General features: G+C 35.9%; 1 protein-coding gene across 1 annotated transcript in view; it reads right to left on the bottom strand.

Annotated features, from left to right (window-relative positions):
- Positions 1-1,429: 1,429 nt before the first annotated feature.
- The window catches only part of CTTNBP2 (cortactin binding protein 2), a 77,080-nt gene continuing 57,233 nt past the window's right edge, over positions 1,430-21,276 (bottom strand). Inside the window, 14 exon segments of the mRNA XM_066183043.1 lie at positions 1,430-2,873; positions 2,876-3,017; positions 4,684-4,785; positions 6,853-6,985; positions 7,880-7,940; positions 9,736-9,909; positions 10,141-10,346; positions 13,701-13,879; positions 16,284-16,471; positions 16,748-16,900; positions 18,635-18,734; positions 18,818-18,904; positions 20,016-20,095; positions 20,513-20,608. Coding sequence (XP_066039140.1) covers positions 2,770-2,873; positions 2,876-3,017; positions 4,684-4,785; positions 6,853-6,985; positions 7,880-7,940; positions 9,736-9,909; positions 10,141-10,346; positions 13,701-13,879; positions 16,284-16,471; positions 16,748-16,900; positions 18,635-18,734; positions 18,818-18,904; positions 20,016-20,095; positions 20,513-20,608 — 1,805 coding nt within the window. The 3' untranslated portion in view covers positions 1,430-2,769.

The following is a 21,276-nucleotide window of genomic DNA, read 5'->3' as shown; positions in this document are numbered from 1 at the left end:
GCCCCACTGGCCTGTGAGATGGATTCAACCATAGAAGCTTCCCTATAGCGCTCCACGAAGACAGGGTCTCTCTCTCTTCACTCACCTCTTTTAAAGTTACGGGGTAACAGCTGGGAGCAGATGCAGCATGGATGGGCATGGCCCACCATAGCACACTCCAGTCCTCTCTGCTTGAGACACAGGAAGCAAGGAAGAGAAAGGATTTTGCCCATTACAAACCTGAAGTGAGAGTAGCTGGTATGACAAGTCACTCATGAGAAGTGCTGTTTGTAGCATCACAGGAAGAACCTGAAGACACAGTGAAACCCTGAGCTCACGAACAGAGCCTGGCCTCGCTTCAGCACAACCTATCACAAACCAAGTGATAAGCCAGCAGAGAAGTCAGCATGTCCACAAGCAAACTGTGTTATGGTTATGTGGTGTTCACTCTTTGAGGGCAGGAACTGCTGTGGCCTAACAAGAGAGATTAGTACTTAGTGCAGAAGAGAAAAACCAATTAGGAGATCGGCAAGATACTGTGAGATTAAAGCTGCATGGAGATCACAGACTGTTGAACTGACAGACAGACAGAATGACAGCAGACAGAAGTCAAACAGGTAAAAGATGCAGATGGAGAGTTTAGAAGAGCAGGCTGAAAAGGAAGGTTACTGAGGGCATTGAAAGTCAATGCTAAATTTAACAAGACCTAACTTTCACACCATGAACAAAGTTACTCTGTCCTCTCCAGATTTTCATGCACACTACGGCACTGATTAGTTTTCACTCTCACGGACAATATGCAGTTTTAAAATACACCTCAAAACATGCTTTAGGACATTGCTGAGTATCTTCCCACACAGAAGCACACTGTTAACTCTTGATCTAAATGAGGTCTGACATTTCCAAGGTGTATTTTAAATGCAGAACAAACCTAGCTTAGAAGCATGTCAGGATTTTTCTTTTCTTATTGCTCTTAAAAAAACTCTTATTACAAATTCTGATGTTGAAATTTATGTGATCCTTACTAACAGTGTCTTCCACTTGTGTTCCTCCTTGGCCATCCATACCTGAGCTTCTCACACAAGCTACCATACTACTGCTCACTGCTTCAGCACATCAGGGATCCTACTTGCTGAGGCTCACTGCTCTGACCTGCAGTGCTTCGCAGCTGACTCATTCTGCTAAGAACCACCAGCAAAAACAGCATCCATTTTTCAGCACAAAAATGAATAAAAAAAATAAAAGCAGAAATCAAGCTCTAGAGAAATTATCTGTATTTGTTTACACGTTAGTATCACAGAACAAACTGAAGTCTTAGTGAAACAGCAATTGCCTAAAAGCAGGGTACTTTCTAAATATATTATGCAGGAAATGTTTTCAGAAACAAGCTTCTAATATTCAGTATCTATAGAGCCAACACACACACAAACTAAAAGAAAGAAAGACGATATGCCATACAAAGATTTTATTGACGTGAGTCTGGGATGACTGTTTTACATACAAAGGCAAAGCGTTAGGAAACAGTTAATCCTTTACCCCTCCAGGCTTAATTTGAGAAAAATGCTCTTTTGGATATTAGAGGCATATCACTGTCCAAGTTCTCCAAACCATCTCCCAGTAACCCAGCAGAAGGCATCTAAATCTGATCTCCAGAAAGATCTGCACTTTCCCCTGCCTAATAGGTAGGTGAGCTATCTCGACAGCACACATTTCCACATTCCTACAATTCCCAAGGATGTAACTGCAACTACTGCAGAAAGAGGCTGGGGAAATATGCCCTGCATAGAAACTGTCCCTCATGGGAACATGATCTACCTCAGTGGTGCAGAGAAAAATGACAAAGAGTTAATTTTAACTGCAACTCAAGTATCATTTTACAGCAATTACATCTTAAATCCACAACAGAAATTGATAATTACATAGTAACTCATTGCTACTACATTATCTTGGATAATACTGTAGTTAAGCTTTTGCTCAAATTCCATTTCAGTAAAATCTGTTTCTGTAAAACACTGTTATTTCTCAGATGCTTTTAAAACACTAATGAAGCATATAAAAGTTTTTACAGTATACAAGAGAAATTAAGTTAATAAATGATCACATTTTTTTCAATTCTATCAAAGAGTAAGAGTCTGAGAAAAATAACTTTTGTTGCATTTTAATTTCTCAATCTCCTTTCTTTTTTAAGAGATGAAAGTTACAAAGGAAATTCATTACATTTTAAATGAAGAGAAGCTTGAGAAAAACAAAATCACAATTCAGCAGGCAGATGATGATGATGAAATCAAAGCATTTAATATGGCTTGTAGCTGAAAGTAATCGATCTGCAATTCCAAACATTTCGGTTATTGCCACATTCACTAATTTTTCATTAAGTGAAGATAAAACATCTTTAAAATGCATGAACAATAGCTTTAAGCCATTGTTGTATATATTGTGCAACTCATCTGAATGCAGGTTAACATGTGAACTTAATAGAATATATTTATGTACAGTATATACACAAACAGAATCCTGTGGTAGGTACCCCTGAATATTATCATTTAAATAAGTAATTTTCATAATAAAAGAAGAAAAAACCCAACCATCTATGGAGGAGGCAAAATGCCCATTTCTGAACTTGAAATCAATATAATTCCCAGCTAATGTACATAGAAATAAAACTGTGGTCCTGTACAAACTTTACATTACAGGGTAACAGTTTGTTTTTAAAAAATATTTACATATTTAAGTACTTGGTCTTTTGCAATAGAGATTATATGAACACAAAAATTTGTAAGATAGGCAGGTTTATTTATTGGATTTTTCTATTTGTTCTTTTTTGTGCAAATTCCAAATCTCCCTTTTTGTGTTATTATCTGCCTCTATTTGCCTTGTATTACTGCTGCTGCTTTTTTTTTAGTATTCTGAGAAGGCTGGGTGGCTTTGCTTCTAGGAACAGGAAGAAAAGATTTAACTCTTGAAACACCCAACTCTGTCTTTGATTTACTGTTGCTGCTTTCCACAGTTCGACTGCTGCTGAGAGGACGCATTCCATCCTAGAAATAAAGAAAAAAAGCATTTTGTGTATAAACAAGTATCACTGTTGGACATGGCTGGGTTGTGTTTCCTTCATTTTGGCCAACATTTCCCCAGAAAAATATATTTTTTTTTATTCTGTATGAAATCTTTTGACCAAGTTTTTCACAAACCTCCCAAGTAGCTAAACTTGTCTACTTGCAGGCCAATATAGCAATGCTTTCTGTTGTTAGGAGGAATTTCTGAAGAAAAAAATAACTAGGGAAAATGTACAGTAGAAACTGGTAGTTCAGCTGACAGCCAATTATCCAGGCATCACTACTATGAGAAGCTCTGATTTGGGATGCCTGAAAATGTGTTTAAGAGAAATATTTAGAAGAAGTACACCTACTTGTGGATCTGGGAAGTTAAAATTAGTTCTTTTAGTGGAGACCGTTCTATGGATTTTCAGTAAAATTACAATAGTATTTTAACTTTCTGAATATATGGATATGAAGAAATGTGATTGCAAGGCTGAGACTGGCTCAGCTGGTCCGAGCACGGTGCTGATTACACCAAAGTTGTGGGTTCAGTCCTTGTACGGGTCATTAATTTAAAAGCTGAACTCGAAGATGTTTGTGGATCCCTTCCAATCCAGAATATTTGGTGGCCTGTGAACATCAGCTCTTTTAATGCTAAGGAGTGCAAGTTAATCCAGATGCAGGACTATTTCATTGTATCTGCAGAAAATGGTGCCTTTAAAGAACAATTTATTGCAGTCAATTTTATTGCAGATAAAACATCAGGATTGGTCTCCAATAGACCCATATCAAAGGAGCACAGAAGGCCTGGTAAGGGAACACAGACCACAGATTATGCCCTGGCTAAGATTATCGAGCTCAGAAGCGCTCTTGATGTTCAAAAACACAAAGAGCAAAAAAGAAAAGGGAAAAAAATGTAAAAACAGAGCAAACATAATTTTTCAAAGAATGAGAACTAAGCTGTACATAATCTCATTTTTGTATTTAGTAGGGATGGTAGCACCCACAAACAACAGTATAAATTTCTGAAGATGATCGTAGACTTCCTGGATCTTCCAATAATATTCAGCTTATCTTCCCACACAAACCACTCTGAAGTTACTGAAGTTTATTTACATTTATAACATAGCGAGATGACTATGTATTTCAATGAATAGTTAGGTCAAAAATAGGAACTGAATACCCCTAAAAAAATGCTATTCTTCACAAACTTTGGTAGTATCGTGTCTTTTCAATATTTTTGCCCCTGAGAGCTTTGACATCAGAACAACCAGAAATTTTACATCAAGAATTTTAAAAGTGATGCTTTTGCAAACTTACTGAACGACATTAATTGAGAGAAAACCACAAACCTGGTTTCTATTTCTCTTCATATCTGATGGAAATAACTTGTAATGTCAATGTAATATCAAAAATACTTGGCCTAGGGAGATGGCTTTATTTAAAAAGCCAAAATTGAAAGCTAATATATCCATTGTTTTAATAAATCTTCAGCTTCTATTACATGAAAGAAACTTGGCATGACAGCCTAGCAAGTTTCCTAAGAATTACGACACTGTTTTCTTATAATAAACAGGACACTAATTCTTAGGATGCAATCAGAAATTCAGATTTGGAGAAATTCAAGACACCTTTCCTATCCTACTGTAACACTCATTTCACCTACCTTTTGTGCTGTTGTTTTTTTTGGGTTAGTACCACTTGCTGAAAATACAGGAATATTCTGGGAGTTACTGAACATCAGTAACTCATCCTTAGAATCTGCAATCTAAAGAAAGATAAGGAAATGGTGATTTTTTTAGTTATTCACAGAGATTATTCTTCAATTTAACAATTTTTGGAGGCTTGATTTTATTTTCGTGGGTTCTGTACAATGCAATGCATAAATATCCAAAGAGCAATTAAAATATTTCTTCTTTACTCTTGAGTGCATTTTTAGAAGATGGGAGATGGAGATTTCATATAAACTATAATCAGAGGAAGATTAAACATGCATTTCCAGAGTAATAGTTTTCAGTGGAGCTTAAGGGCAGTTTCCCAGCAAATTCTACCCAGCCCTCAAAAACATCAGAGAAAGGAATGATCGTTTTCTCTTTCTTCTGCCATGTTTCTTTCCTACTGTTTTTCCTTCCCTTTTTCCTACTTTTCCTGACCAGAAAATAACAGACAGAGCCTGCTCAAGATAGTGTCCTCACAGAAAACTAGGTATTTTATCCTGGGGCAAGCTGATCCAATTCAATTCTGCAACTGCAAAAGTACTCAATCCCAACCCCGTGCAGGCAGCAGGAACATATTCAAGTGAAAGGGCAATTTAAAGAGCAGAAGTACTTATTCTGTTGGCAGCCTGAAATAACATCACACAAAGAAAGCATGCAACAGCACCCTTACTTCTGCAAGGCTCTACTAGGCAGCAGGGGAATTACCAACAGAAATTCCAGCCAAGGATGGTTCCACCCATGGTGAGGAAACTGAACAAAAGACTTGACATCTATCTCCTTCCTTATCTAACCCGTATTTCCTTGAATTGTCATCAACAAGTAGTTACACTTTGCATGTCATTAAACACAATTTTAAGTTGGTTACCATTTCTTTAAGCACATCCCATTCTTTTGAGGATAGCTACAGAAAATCCTTGCTAATTGACTGGTGATTAGCTTGCCAGCTTGGTGCAAGTGACTCACGCATGTACTGAAATAGTTTAAGAAAAAAACAACCCAAAACAAAACACTATAATAAAGGGTTTCAATAAATAGGTTGACAAATCTTCCCAAACACAATATTTCTTTTCTTTAATAAAAACTTGGTTGTCTTCTAAGAATAAACAGAATACTTAATAAAGCAAAACTAATGGAACTGCTCTTCAGGGAAATCCTAGAGGATGTCATGCACAGCCTAACTCAGGACAATAGCCTAAGACTGACTCTATCCATGTTTCAAAAGATATGGAACAGCTGCTCCAGTGTGAACACAGCCTGCTGCCACAGCCATCCACTTCAGCTGTGCTAGGAGGAAAGATGAAAAAGAATAAATAGTTTCAGCCACAGGGAAAGCTGCGTGTTATTGGTATAAAAGGAAAAATGAGAAATCCACAGCTCCACACTCTGCTTCAACAGGCCACCCACAGCCCATTCCAACACAGAATTTAGCCCAAAACTATGAGCCCTGCAAGCATCTTTCACCCTCTTTTGTCACCGTTAAAGAACTAGGCAATCCATCCTCTCCTGCTTGGGGCGGTAAACTGCATTTTGCCTACAGAGCAGAGGAGCTTTAAGCCAGTTCTGTGAAGGCTGATGGGATTGTATTAAACAAACCAAATGTTCAACGCATATTAGGGAGAAGTTTCTGTGTCTTTAAGACTCTCCTTGGGAGCAATGAGAACATGAAACATAACAAGGGGACAGTTAATGCAGGGATGGCTGTTCTCAGGGAAGTGGAAACAACACCAAGCCTAAAAGTTCAAGAAGCATTTGGACAATGCTCTTGGGCACGTGGTGCGACTGTTGGGGTGATCCTGTGCAGAGGCAGGTGTTGGATTCAATGATCCTTGTATGTCCCTTTCAACTCAGGCTATTCTATGATTCTATAGAAATTTCATCCTCCACTGCAAAAATCTCTACAAGAAAAATTGGTGAAGGTGTAATTTAAAATAGTGTATGTTAAACCAAAACACTTACCCTCAAATGTATCATATATTAGTTGACTTTGATTTATTCCCAAATAATCTAATAATTTTCTTCAGTTCAAGCACGGCTTGTAAATCAAAAATTTATTTTGAACACACAACAAATAACTGAATATGGTAATATAGTAAATTATTTAAAAGCCTTGTGTTTACCTTGCTTATATCAGGCTCAGATTTGCTGGAACACATACTTTGAAGTTCCTGCACAAGATCTACTTCATCATCAGAACCAACAGACAGCCTCTGCTCCAGATTTAATGTTCTCAAATGATCCTTCCCTGAAGATCTGGTTAAAAATCCCAAACAAACAATCAGAGAGAATATTTAAATGAAGCTATTACACAGAATTTAAGAATAAATATTATAGACACCTCAAAAATAGCTTTTTTTCCCCAAATGACCCTTACTACTACAAACAAAAACAAAGTAACATCTGATTAACTGACAGCAGTAGTTGTCAATAATTATCTCATAATAGATCTTCCTATACAAATTATTCTCTCTATTCTGAAAATCTAACAAAGGATTCCTCTGTCTAATATTTTCAAAGACTCTCTTCTTTTTAAGATGCAGCAATCTATTTCATTCCACTCTGCTGTTTGGAAATAATTCCAAACACTTTAAAAACCCCCTGGCATACTGGAAGCATAAATAGTCTATTTTCTCTGTGCCTGTGAATAAGGTAGAACCGATGCTTCAGATTAAAGTGAAGTCTCAAATGCAGCTCCCTCTAGCTAGTTCATACCCTTCCTCAGGGAAACTCTGTATCAGTGGGACTAAAGTGCATGTACTGTACCATCTTGAATTGCCATTCAGCAAGCTGAAATAGCCAGAGGAGTTTTTAAAATATAATGTCAGTTGATAAAAGCATACAGTCAACTTTTCAAGGCAGAATAAGTGTTACATAATATTCTTAAGTCATAGACTACTCTATTACATAAAAAGACACTAGTGCTGCAAGGCTTGAAATAAAGAAATGGATTCTAAAATTATATCAAAGTATATAAACTTATTTCCTCTCAGAAATGAAAATTAAAAATACTTCTTTTCTTCAGATATGGGACCAAAACATTACCAAAAAAACTACTGATCTATTCATTATAGTGTGCTGCTTTACAACAGAATGCTATCATCTTTGTTTTTTTGCAAAGTGTCACAAATACCAGAAATTAAAACTTACTTTGTGGTGAGAGAAGCTTTTTTCTTACAGTTTGGTTGCAACACAGTCTTAGATTTTATACCTGCACAAAAGAGATTGACTTGTTAGTGTGTTACCATGTGTGCTGATTTCTTTACTCTAAACTCGATGATAAACAAGGAAAATGTGTTCCCATTTACTAATTATGTCAACAGGGTCTTGCAAAGGGCAGAATTCATCACTTGGAAGCACTCAGGAATAAGGAACATAGCATAAGGAACGGCTGAAATGGCAGATAGGGGCTAAGTTGCCTAAGCTTTACTGAAAGAGAGAACATGAGTTTCTGTGTTAGGCATTTGAACTGCTCTTACTGGTTCTCCCCAAAGAAATTTCTCGTCAACAAGAAAATATTTAAATTTGCTTCATGGAGGTAAAATCAAACAATTTACCTTTACTGGAAAGTGCCACAGCATTTGATTCTGATAGTCCAAAACAGAAGACCACTAAAATTAATTGACCGTTCAATTTTTAACTTATATTCACGAGTATTAACTGGATTCCAAGAACATTCTCAGGTACAAGATACAACAACAACCATCTCACTTCAGGTTATGTTCATCATTCCTTAAATCCTCTTAGTGGGATTAGATAAATTCACAATTCAAAGAGAGAACTGGCAATCAGGACATTAGAGTTGCAGTCAGAGAAATCAGACTTCTTTCTGAACAAGAGCTGAAGAAATGAGTAACTGATTTATTCATCAAGTACTTCGGTCTTTTGTATATGAGGTAATTTAGGCTAGAATCTTACTGTTCCTAAAGTGTGTGTATGTGTGTGTGTGTGTGTGTAAGCCTTCTCCTCTCTCTTCCTAAATCTTCCCTCTGAAGTAGTTACCATCATTTTCAGAAAGTAAGTACTTGGATTTTTTTTCCTCCTGGAAGTTTTTCTGTTTGATTTTGTATCTAGTTACAATAATACTAAGTTTTCCTTCTCGAAATATGTGCCCTTTAGAAGATATATGCTGAATATATCCATATGTTATCTCTGTGTAATAAATTACTTGTTATATGACTTAGCATCTTGGGGTGAAAATAATTTTTGAAAGTGTCAGCCACTAATATAACTTCCACATTTATACACATGCACAGACCCAGTCATATAAAGCCCTCTTCATCAAGCAACATACTGAAGATGACTGAAAACTTTATAGTATCTGCAACTACACGAAATTCTTTACATTTATTTTTTTTCAATTAAAGTGAAAATCAAATCAAAATCTTCAACTGAAACCCAAAGATCTCATTCTTCCACTGCAGGGCTTCTAGATTAATCTACTCAATTTTTCCAGTAAGACTGAACAAGGGATGCATGATCTGGGGAGAAATGTATTAATTTATTTTTACCTGGATTCACTTGGTAGTAATTCTTGTAGTGAAGTTATAAAGTAAGTGTAAAGAAACTCAAAGAAGTATTTATACTGTAAATTTGGAGCAAATCTAAGGAGTACCAATAAAGTAATGAAGTTTTAAAAATAAAGTTCATTACCAGTAAAGTAATGAAGCTTTCTCTCATGTGATATTGGAGAAGAGACTGATACAGTGTCATTCCATACAGTCAGAGGTGGAACCACTGCTTATAATTCCACCATCTAAGCCAATGCCTGCCTCATTATCAGACAACAGAAAGGGCATTAGAACAACCAAACTTAGTCAGGATGCCTCACAGTCACAGAGGAGTAATTTTGGGGGGAAAAAAAATAAACGGTGATGGTGAACATAAATATAAGTGTCATTTAATTGAAAAATTTTAATTCATCACGTAGGAGAAACATTTGATTTGCACGTACACAGTTTAAACCTCCAAAACTTTCAGAACGGAAAATAAAAAGCTTTATTTACCTTCAGTATTTGTCTCCTGCTTATTCCAGGACTGGCCTGACTTTTTGCGGGGACTTGTGCTCACTTTTCTCCAAGAAGCATTCTCACCTCTTTTCTTATTACAATTTTTGTAGCTCGAAGCCACAGATAAAGGAAAATTTCCTCCCTTAAAATCTGCTATATAATTATCTAGCTCTGAAACAAAAGTAAAACAGTGTTAAGAAGAAGTGATTGTTGCAAATGGTTCTTCCTGGAGTACCTTATACAACTACTTAGTTTAATGACTGTAAATGCTTCTAACCCCACCACCTCTCTTCAGAACTACTGTAATGTTTTGTGGAAGTTTTAAAAATGGAAGGAAGCAGTTAAAAGCCCCAGTTCAGCAACGTGCTACTACTTGGCTTTCAGAAGACAGTTCACTGTTACCTGGTCTGGGTAGAGGACAGCCATGCAGAACAGCTTTATTTAGCAAGATACTGAGAGCAGCTTTAACAACAGCCTGTTGCCCTTGGCTAGGATTTTTTTTGGCTATTGCTTGTCCTGGTACAGATGGTCTTCTCACAGAGGCTCTGGAGAGTATAGCTTCTTGTACTCTGGGAGCTATCACAGCATTCCATAGCTTGGACATCCACCTGTGGTACAAAACAAATTCTTTAACTTCAAAAACAATTATCAAAACCTACGATTTTATACTTTGGTAACATATCAGATTTTGCATTTTAAAGAAGCACCTCATTTCAGAGAGGGACTGTTTTATTTAAGAAAGGGTTTACTTGTTTGTTTTATATTAAACTATTTGATCTAAATTTATTAAGTTTGCCTTGACAAACTTACCATCTGATGCTTTTCCTTCTTTAGATAAGGACTATAAAATATCCTTTTCATTTTAAGGCTAAAAAAAGTCCCAGAAAGATGTGTGTTCATGTATATACAAAAAAATTTTTTTTAAAAGTGCATGGAGAAATTTCCATGCTTGCAGGTGTTAATTACTAGCCTATTTGCTGCCAACATCAGAAAAAGGAGGTATTCACTTATGGTTGTACCCCTTCCAATATTCTTCCATTTCCAAACTTGAAGACATTTCTATTCACACAGCTGCCTTGCTCTTACTCCACTTTTGTTTATTTGATCTATGGTGAACTGTGTTTCCAGGATGCTGTGGATATTGCAGATTGTCAGGTTTAGAGACTGGGTCTGATTTTGATTCAAAAACTTGATTAAAAGGGACATGGGTCTTCTGGGACTTTTGCTTTTCTAAGACAGAAGCATTATGTTGTGATAGCAAAGAAGTGAAAAATTTGTGTTACGGAAAAATAAATGCTATTTCTTAAAACTTAGGAGTTCTCTGGAGGTAAAGGCTAGAAATTTCAGACTTAGGAGGGCTCAGCTTACATCTACAACAGACACTGAGACAATCTTTTTTTAGATCAACTGCAACTCTTTTTGTTTATTCTTATACCTTCTTGCAGGAGGAAGATAGTAAGATTCAGTCAGATGGTTTATATTAAAGGTCTGTAAGAAATTATAGGCTATCATGCTGTGTTCAGCTTTGCAGAAATCCATTCAGGAAACATGAAGGCTAAAACGTCTGTTTGACCTAAATGGATGATTTTGCTGGATACATTGATACATTGAAGCCATCCTATTACCCAAAATATTATGATGACCTTTTGGGGGTTTTTTATCATTTTTTTAAAAGTTAGAATGCATGAATTATTTGAAAGATATATTTTTGGTCACTTGTGAATCATAAGATTGAGCTTTTATGATATGTAAATGCTCAAAGTGCTTTTATAAGCTCGATAAAGTTACTTAGAAAAACAATTAATACAGTTGTTAAAATACAATGTAAAATGTGTACTGCAGGTGGTCCTTGAAGGACCTTGAAGCTTCCATAGCATAATGTTGTAGATATTATTCCATATAGTTACAGTCAGCTTCTGCTAGCTAAGCTACCAAAACAAACAATTGCTTGTACTTTAGTCACATAGAACTGTCTCTTTTCAATTTCTCCCTATGTAAGCTTTCAGTATTTTGCAATACTACCAGTATAAATGATCAGAAATGAACACTGCAAAGATAAAATTAATTGATAAAATTAATTCTAATCTAACAGTTAACAATGGATGGGCATGCTCTCTAAATAAAATTCCAATCTGGTATTTAAATTCAGTTTTAAGGTTTTGCTCATCTTGATCAAGTTCTCCATTTTTTGCTATAGCTGATACTTAGGAAAGGTATAACACACCCCTGCCCCTCAAAAAGGGCTGCAAAGTGAAAGTCATTCCTGTTGGAACATCATCTTCAGGTCCCTAAACCTAAACCAAGAAAAAGTGTAGTTAAAATGTTCTTCATTTATTCACTCTACTCACTAAAACAGGTGAAGCTACATGAAACAAACAGCAGGAAACAATTTCCTGTCACATGTTCTCTTGGCCTCCTCTGCTGCTGCTTCTTCCTCTTGTCTCATGCTAACACTGAGCCCAGAGTGAATCCAATTTGTAGGTAGCTGTCTGCTGTCCTAATGAATTGGACTGGCTCAGAGAAGCTTTACTAAATGCAAAAAGCAGCAGCATAGCACAGAGGAGGGGCAAGAGGAAAGGAATGGCTAATTAGATTGAAATAACAGCAACCAGTGAGCTGCTAATTAAAAGCTATTAAAAGCTATGACCACACTGTTAGCCATCATGCTGCTAAACTATAAGTGTCCAGTAAGAGCTTACTGGAGCTTTTTAATTGTTTATTAGTGAACAAAAACTACATTAAAATGAGAAGCCAGATGGCATATAGCTACAATAAAAGACATTTTAGGACTGTACTCAAAATAAAGCATTGTGAAACCAGAGTTACACTGAGGAGAAATCCAGACTCAGAAATGTGGACCTAAGATATCTAAATAATAGTTTTTCTGTCCTCTGTTAATGCCACTGCAATAAATAAATTATTAAAACATTTCAGAGGACATGATTCAAGAGGAAGATGGGAGACAGATGCATGGCATGCTTTTTTTTATTTAGCAGCACCCATAAAATTTCAAGTTCATCTTATGACCACATTTTGACTTTGCTAATTACTCTGAAGATTAGTATCTAATCCATTCTTTTAGAGAATAAAAAGGAAAACAAACAAACAAAATGTATCAAGATCTGAAGACAGAACATGAAGTGAGACAGCCTCTGCACATGCTAAGCAAAGGCCCCTCAGGTGTTAAGCAAAGGCTCCTGAATGAAGGGTCACTAGAAACTAGTACAAGAGAAATAGGTCAGAGAAAAAACAGAAGTGGTGACCTGACTATGAGAAGTTTTGTCACATCTCCAGAAACCAATGTTATACTTTGAATTATGAGTAAATTTGAATCTTAATTAGAGGATCATTACCTTTCTCATACAGCCAAACAACATCTTAGTGTGAAATTAATATAATTTAAAATTCTTAAAGTATTTCTTTTATCATTTGGAGTTGGAATGTGATCAGATGTTTATGCAATTGTAGGTGAGAAAAGCCAAAATCTCCATAATTTCTTAATATTTTTTTATGTTACTGGCCAGCCAGCCATATGTGTAACTAGACACATATACCTGCCCTACTAACTAAGATAATATATCTCCAAACTCTATGTATGTTTCAAAAATTATACCACATATTTAAAAGAGTGAGAAATCATTCTCCAAACTTCCTTTATATACAACTTCAAAAGGAGAGTTTACCAACTTTTCTTGAATCTTTTAACCTCTGTGTCAGAAAATAAATGAAAGATCACAAAAAGACTGACTTTGGTGCAGTATTAGACACCCATTTCCCACTTGTGCCCTTCAGAATTGCCCTTCTAGTAATTAAATAGCCAAGAGAAGTCTAAAACTTTCAGCAATTTCAATTAAAATGCTTTTTCAAGGTTGCTGAGCCAGCAGGGTTTTGGGAGGAACACAACTACTACATTTGTGTTAAGTTGGGACTGAACAGCATCAAACAGGAAACAGAAATCTTACTTGACTGTTGCTTGGCTGTGCCCTGGAACCACAGGACATGAGAAGAAATGCTTTGGCCCCATAAGTGCTTCAGGTGCTCCAAGACGTGATAAGCAAGAGTTCAGCTGGTGCCAAACAGCAAGAATCCAGTCTATGATCTTGCACACAGGATCACATGGAGGAGGTACTTTGCCTCTGAACTGCAGGGAGAAAAGATGTTTGACATGGCATAAGACCAGAGCTGCAAGCACTTTCCTTGAAACCCCAGGAAGGCTTGGGTTTGTTTTTTTTTAATTGCATGTGTTACTATTAAAATATCACGAACAGTCAAAAACAGGTCAAAACTTTTTATAGAATATATAGACATCTTGCTGTATTAAACCTTATTCTCCCAACTACACTTCAAAAGATATATCCCTATCAATAAACTGACACACCTTTACTTTCTTGTGGGAAACTGAGGCAGAAATTTTGGTAGCAGTGGTTTTTCTGGTGTTTAAGATTAGGATTACAAGAGGTACCTACTATATACAATGCAATGTATATGATACAAATAAGAGATGTGAAAAAATGCCCAATCGCACTGAACAGGAAAATCTGATCCAGACATATGCCCAGTGGATTTCCATATTGATTTTAGGTCTAGTAGCACTGAAGGAAAGATGTCTTCCTCTAAGACTTGTGTTTTTAGTATGCCTTGTTAAGGGCAAATTATTTAGTGCCAGAAAAATCTCCTGTTTGCTCTGTCCTCAAATTACAGTGTTCATCATCCTAATCCCAGGATTATCCTCTGTAACAGTTTAAATTAAAAGAAGCATTAGAAGTTGCACAAGGGATAGTAACTGACAGCACTGAAGTCAGAGACTCTTGATAGAGTCTATAGGTGAACTTAAAGTAAAAAAAAATTAAACTGTTCCCATATTACCTAAAAGTTCAAACTAATGAGAAAAGAGTTTTTCACCTGAACAGATGAATATTGCAGCACAAACAAGGTATCATAATACAGAGCAATGATCTTTGAAATAGCCTATGGATCTAACAAAAAATGTGCTTCTACTCTGCTTTAGAGTTTTACAACAGATTAATCTTTCTTCTATTTTTGATTTTGCAATCCACTATTTTAATTCCTGTACCAATTGGCATGAGAGTTTATATATTGCACATGTATGTATTTCAAAAAATGTGCTACCTCACTGGGCATTTCAATATTTAATTAGGGAGGATACAGGAAGATACATGGCTTTTTTCTCCATATAGACACCATCTGCATATATGCTCAAGAGAAATTAAACGCAATGAGATTACTGCCCAAATTCTGTTCAACTTCAGTCAGAGGTAGAAGCCTATTACATTGTCAAATTCTAGCCAATTAGACTAAGGATTTCTTTCAAGCCCCCCAAAAATGACATCTGTTATGTGATGCTGCAAGTTCTTGTAGCCAAACCAGTTTGGCAGAGTAAGTCTGATGCAGCCTTTGTCTAAAAACAAGTCATAACTTAAAAAACATATCTAAGAAAATAGTCTATTAAGAGTTTCATAGATTTCCCATGATTCTTTTTTTTCTATTCTGTATTCTGGTTCTTGCAATTAAAGAATACTTAGGAATGTTTCTAAATGTCCTCATTATCCTGGCTGAAATGTTCAATTACTACACATTTGCTCTTCAGGATCTCTTTGAATCAGTAAGCCTTTATAGATGAGCACTGTGGCAAAGGGTACAGGAGATGACATCCCCAAGGATAACCAAGACACATCCAGCTGAACACTCAAAACTGACAGTAGGTCTGTTGTCCCACAACAGGACTCTTTACTACTGGCAGTTTTTTCCTATTCTTACAACAATCTCCCTTTTTAAGCCTGTTCAGAACTGCTGCCAAGATTATTTTCCTGTCAGCTGTTTTGATTAAACTTTCTCTGCAAATGTCTAACAGTGCCTGACTGTAGTAATAGAGTGTAATAGCTGCTATCACACTCAAATTCCAAATAACTTTCCAAAGTCCATAATTCTTCTTCTGCCTACATCTTTCTTTTCATTTCCCATTTTTGTTTACTTATTAATATTAAAACAGACTTCCCATCTTTATTCTCTTTTGGACTTTTTTTCCAGCTTCAGCTGACCTATTAGCTCAAAACAACTTCTAATTAGATAATTTGCCCCTCTTTTGATCTGAAAATCACGGAAAATATTTTTCTGGTTAAAACTTAGACAAAACACATATATGACTATCTTATTTTAGATATTGAGAATAAATTCTTTGAAAAAGAGACTGTAGGTTTGTTGAACTGATTTTTACTATCATTCTCAGAAGAATGAAAGAAGTTGAAAAAAATTACTGAAGGATGTTTCATTCATAGGACAGGCAAGTAGCCACAGCACCACTATTTGCAACCAACCAATGGTTTATGCCAAATAGCCATGGTTGCACACCCTTCTAGGAGGCCCAGCACAACACTTCCAGATACACAGCCTGTATCTTCCCAGAAATTAATGCTTTTTTTTCCTGAAACAGCTGAAGTCATCTGCTCTGCCTTTGGCATTACCCTCGCACGTATTTCACAGACCTGGTGATGAATGCAACTGCTGGAGCTGATTTGAGCTCTTACCTTGCTTATTACTTTTCTTCTTAAAATCCTCTGCAGCAAGCCTCGCATTGGCTCCCCATCCCATCTAAGCTGCACCCAACGGAAATGCTGCTGAACCAGCAGGTCAGAGCCATGAAGATGGCATTTTGCAATGGTCCCCAGTAAAAAGCAGTTCTCATGGAAGTAAAAAGCACCAGAAACTCCATTTTCTAAAAAGGAACCATAAAACACTTAACTGAAATACTCAAAGTCTTGACATGATTTCATATAAAAGGAAGAAGCAGTGACATAATTAGAAAGGAAAAACAACCCACACAACACCATAAATTAGCTAAAAAATATGCTGTTTTTGTTAAGGACAACTGTTTACAACAAAATATAAAAACTGAACAAATTACATTTTTCTCCTGTTCCCAGTTTGTCATGTATTAGAGTAAGACTGTACTGTAGTAAAAACATTTCTGCAACCCAAGTTCTTTAAATACCTCTTTGAATAGTGCAGGGATTTTCTGAACTCCGATTCTCAAGAGGCGCTAGAAAATCTCCGAGTAATTCAGATAAAGAAGCTCTCTCCAGATTTTCTAAAATCACAATTGTTGACTTGTTTACAGGAGACTGTTTCACTGGGATCAGACAAGCTGAAATAGAAAAATCCCATTAACGTATACTTAGGAAAATTTACTTCTATTTATGTATACAGAATTTACTGCTACTAGTGTAACAAAGGATTTTTAACTTTTTTTTTCCTTTTTAACTTGTTTACAGGAGCAGACAGACTAGATAATAATAAGTTTAAAATTGAAAGCATAAAATCAAACAACAGAAAGAATATCATCCTGTATATTAAGAAAAAATCGAAAGCTATGATTAAAATAAATTCCTGAAATGGCTATAATAAGGTCTTCGTAGATGGGAAAGATTTTGGTACACTGATTATAAATACAACAGAAAAGATAGCAAAGATTTCTTTAAACATTTCTTTCATTTGCTGTACTACATCTTAAACTTTTAACATGTACTCTTTACACCATGTAGTGATAAAATATTCAAGAACAGTCCTTGCTTGTAAGACTTTATCATTCTGTGAGATAGTAGCAAACTTCTGTGAGAGGTAGGCAATCTTCTCTTCAATATCTTTAATAACCACTCAAATAATCAGATCTAGTAAGAGACAAACGCAATAGCACCTGAACCTAATAGGCATTAAAATGACATCTATATATTTTTTTATAATTTTAAATATTTTCGTTTAATTTTCCTGATTTTAACATCTTAGTGCTTAAAAAAGACACAGACATGCAAGTGTTCTTGCAACTCTAAATCCCAGGTGAATGCTTCATATAAAACGAAACATTTATCGTGACTATATTGTGCCCTACATTGTCCCACAACCTCTTGAAGGTGGTGCTAAAAGTGGTCATTAAGCAAATTGACTTGCAGTAAGGCAAAACTTACTGTACCTGATCATTGCTATTTAGTTGCAGTTTCCTGACTATTACTGCCCTGTTTTATTAAGAGGCTACAGCTTGAGAAGGGGGAAGACAGGTACCCCCTCTGTGTCTGATGGATTCATTTAGAGTAGAAATGCTCTCTTAGGAAATGAGATGCAGCAGAACAGTGGGGAAAGAAGCTGACAGAAAAAATGAGTCTCAACCAGCAGCACCATGTGAAATGGAAAACCAGACTATTAAAAAGAGTCTGTTGCTGACACAAAGCATCCAGAAGAAGTAGCTTTCCTAAGAGACAGTGGCCAGTAAACAAATCAAACTACGAATGACATTCTTGCCTCCAGGCCGAGCACCAAAGCCTGGCTGACTTTTGACTAAATGGCCTCTTCTCTCCCACCAATGTGATGGCACTGAAAGTGACACGTGGGAATAATCACTGGCACAAGCTATCCTGTGAACTGTGACCAGGATTTCCTTAGAGAAAAAGCCGCCATAGACTGAAGTTACACCAGGCAGTACGAGAACAAACAGAACAGAGCACTGCATGGCACTGTACAACTTGATGGGATGGCTCTGCTTTTGTTCATGAGCGCACACGGTAGACCTTCAGTTCTGATTCAGTAGATCTGAACCAGAGCAATCAACTTAGAAAGGATCATAAACAAAGGGAAAAAAGAATGAGACAGAAATGAATATTTAAAACTACAAATTTTACTTAAATGGCTCTCCTTACTGAGAGCTCTGTAACGCTCAGCTCTCCCTCAGTTTAGACTCTCATACTTGGCCCCAAGCACCTGAAAAATTATGGGTCCCATTAAAACATGCCAACCAGTATGCAAAATGCTTTTACGTATTTCTTTACTCTGCACCATTAAAAATTTTCCTGCAAATCACCAAAACTAAGTCTTGCTGAAATAACCTTACCATTACTGATGAACAGTTCTGCAAGCTGCTCCTTGGAGAAACCAGCATCCACTTCCACTTTAACAATCTCACATGTAGATCCTGCAGCCACTTGCTTTTGCTGTGTTGAAAATTTATATATTTGGTGAAATAGTAAAAACTCTGGTTTATGCACTAATTTACTTGATATTTTTGTGCAAATACCTTCATGCAGGCCGCTATCTGATATGCTATATAATCTTGCAAACTTCCTTCTGGACCATGGAAAATGACGTTACGGTATTGTTCAACCTACAGACAGATAAATATAAATATTTATTTAATAAATAAATTGCTCTTGGAAGTTCAGACTTGGTTGTTTTGGTTTTTTTTTTAACCTAGATGACAATCAGCACCTAAAAGACAAAATTCTTTGATTTGCACTACTGGAGTTGTTAATCCTTACTATACTCGTTTCAAAGTAGACAATATTTGCATACAACATCTTGGAAATGTATTGATAAATTTATATCCTAACTTGTAAAATTACATAGCATGGTATTTTGTTACAACAGACTTCAAAACTTAAAACATTCATCTACGAAGAATAAGTTCAGTAATCACAAATATTTTCTTGATCTTGAATTAAAAGATATACATCAGAATGATCCCAAAGGCATCAGTTTAAGTCACTGCTAAGTTATGGATTAAGACTGAGGATTCTATTTGCCATAGAAATGGGATCATGTTATTTTTTTGTAATTTATTTGCAATTTTAAAAAAAATCTTAACTCTATTTTGCCTCTAAAATGTCAGTAAGGGAATACACTCATATCTCTGTGCAATATGGCTGAATAGAGCAGAAACCTGTGGCATGTTCTACTGACAACATAAAATACTACCCAAGGACCCAGCAGAAATAAAGCAGGCTCTATATTAATTCTGATCTGATGCAATGTTAAAAGAAATGATGCATGAAAGTTATCTCATATTATTCAATTATCCTTACATTTTGAGGTATTAAATAAACTGTGTTACAAGAGATTTCTACATAAGCTAGTAATAAAATTCAAGTCTCGAGTAATTGTTTACATGAATGTTATTCTAATTTACTATCTCCTCAAAAAGTGGAATAAAATAACTTTGGAAAGCAGTAAGATATTAGAGAGATTTTAATAAATTTTAAGCAGTTCAGTTAATCAGACAGCAGCTATATAAAGAAGAAAGTTAATGCCTTCACGAGACTAAAATTAAGGGTAAGTTTAGGGGGAACTTTATTTTAAAACAGCTTTCATCCCATTTCATTTTTTTAGAAGTCTTGATGTTTTTTCACAGAGCAAAAACTCCTGATTTTAGTCAACACTATTACAGAAGTATTTTGACAAACAATTAGCATGCAGAGAGAAGCTAGCTTATTACTGACCAGGCGGAGATAATTCTGAAGTGTCTGAAGATGGATCATGGATGCGTAAGTCACACTGTTTAGACAGCCTTCCTGAGGTCCTTAAAATGAGACATACAAATAACTTTGGTAAATCTCTCGTTTACATGCATGTGTGACTGATACATTTGATTTTCATGCAATATTCTACAGAGGCTTTTTAAAATTAGAGGCTACGCAAATTAAAATACTGAATAAATGTAAGGCATTTATCTAGCACCATAGATTGATGGGTATCCATGACATAAGCAAAATATATACTACTATGTGGCTGAAAAAGGCGGTAAGACTTTTATGTGTCAGCATCTTTTCCAAATGTTGTAGACACTTCAAAATCCAGTTAAACAATTAAATGGATATGATGTCTCAGAATCAAGCAATACTGATGAACAAAACCAGTAGCAAATGACTCTCAAATTATGTATTTCATATGGAGCGTCTTAACATTCAAAACTGAAAAATTATGACTTGAAAATTACCTAACAAAAACACTGTGATATGCTCAGCTCTATTGTTCTTCAAAAAGTCCCATGGTGGCTGGGAAAAAATCTGACCTGTTGACCACGAAATGTTTCCTGTTAAAAAGAAAAAATAAGAGATATTCCTTGTAGGTATATAAAGTGTCCTACACTCAAGCATATTCGCTTGCTTACAAAGATTATGTACATACATTGACAAATTTGACAAACAAACCAGTCCCATGTATGAGATGTACTAAACCATGCTATTATTTGATATACGACTGAAGTTACTAGTGTTTTCTGCCAGTTGAGGCACAAGTTAAACAGGTAGTCTGTCTTTTTATCCTTACAGTTAAAATAGAGTAAAACAGAATAATTTGCCCGGTCTAATGTGACTAGGGTTCATTTTTGCTGATGGGAAAGTGGAGGAAGGAAGGAGATTTAAGATGAAGTACAAGGATTTTCAGAAACCTATAAAACTGTTACTAAGACCACCACATTTTGGCCAATTTCTCATAATTGTTAAGATTTCTCTTTTGCACCTTGCCAAGTGAAGTTATGTAAAACAGCAGTTCTGTTTACCTATGCCAGTGATTTACAGTCTGTATTTACTGTATATTCTGGATGGACTGTAAAGAAGCAATGCAGGATTTGAGTTGCTTTTGTAGAACCATAGAATATCCTGAGTTAGAAGGGACTAACAGGGATTATCAAAGTCCTGGCTCTGCACAGAACATTCCAAGAGTCACACCATAAGCCTGAGAGCATTTTCCACATGCTTC

This window comes from Chamaea fasciata, unplaced genomic scaffold (genome assembly GCF_029207755.1).
Source record: "Chamaea fasciata isolate MVZ Bird 193981 ecotype frontalis unplaced genomic scaffold, bChaFas1.0.hap1 SCAF_5, whole genome shotgun sequence".
Classification (NCBI taxonomy): domain Eukaryota; kingdom Metazoa; phylum Chordata; class Aves; order Passeriformes; family Sylviidae; genus Chamaea; species Chamaea fasciata.
Note: the sequence above shows the minus strand (reverse complement) of the source record. Positions and strands in the feature narration are given on the sequence as shown.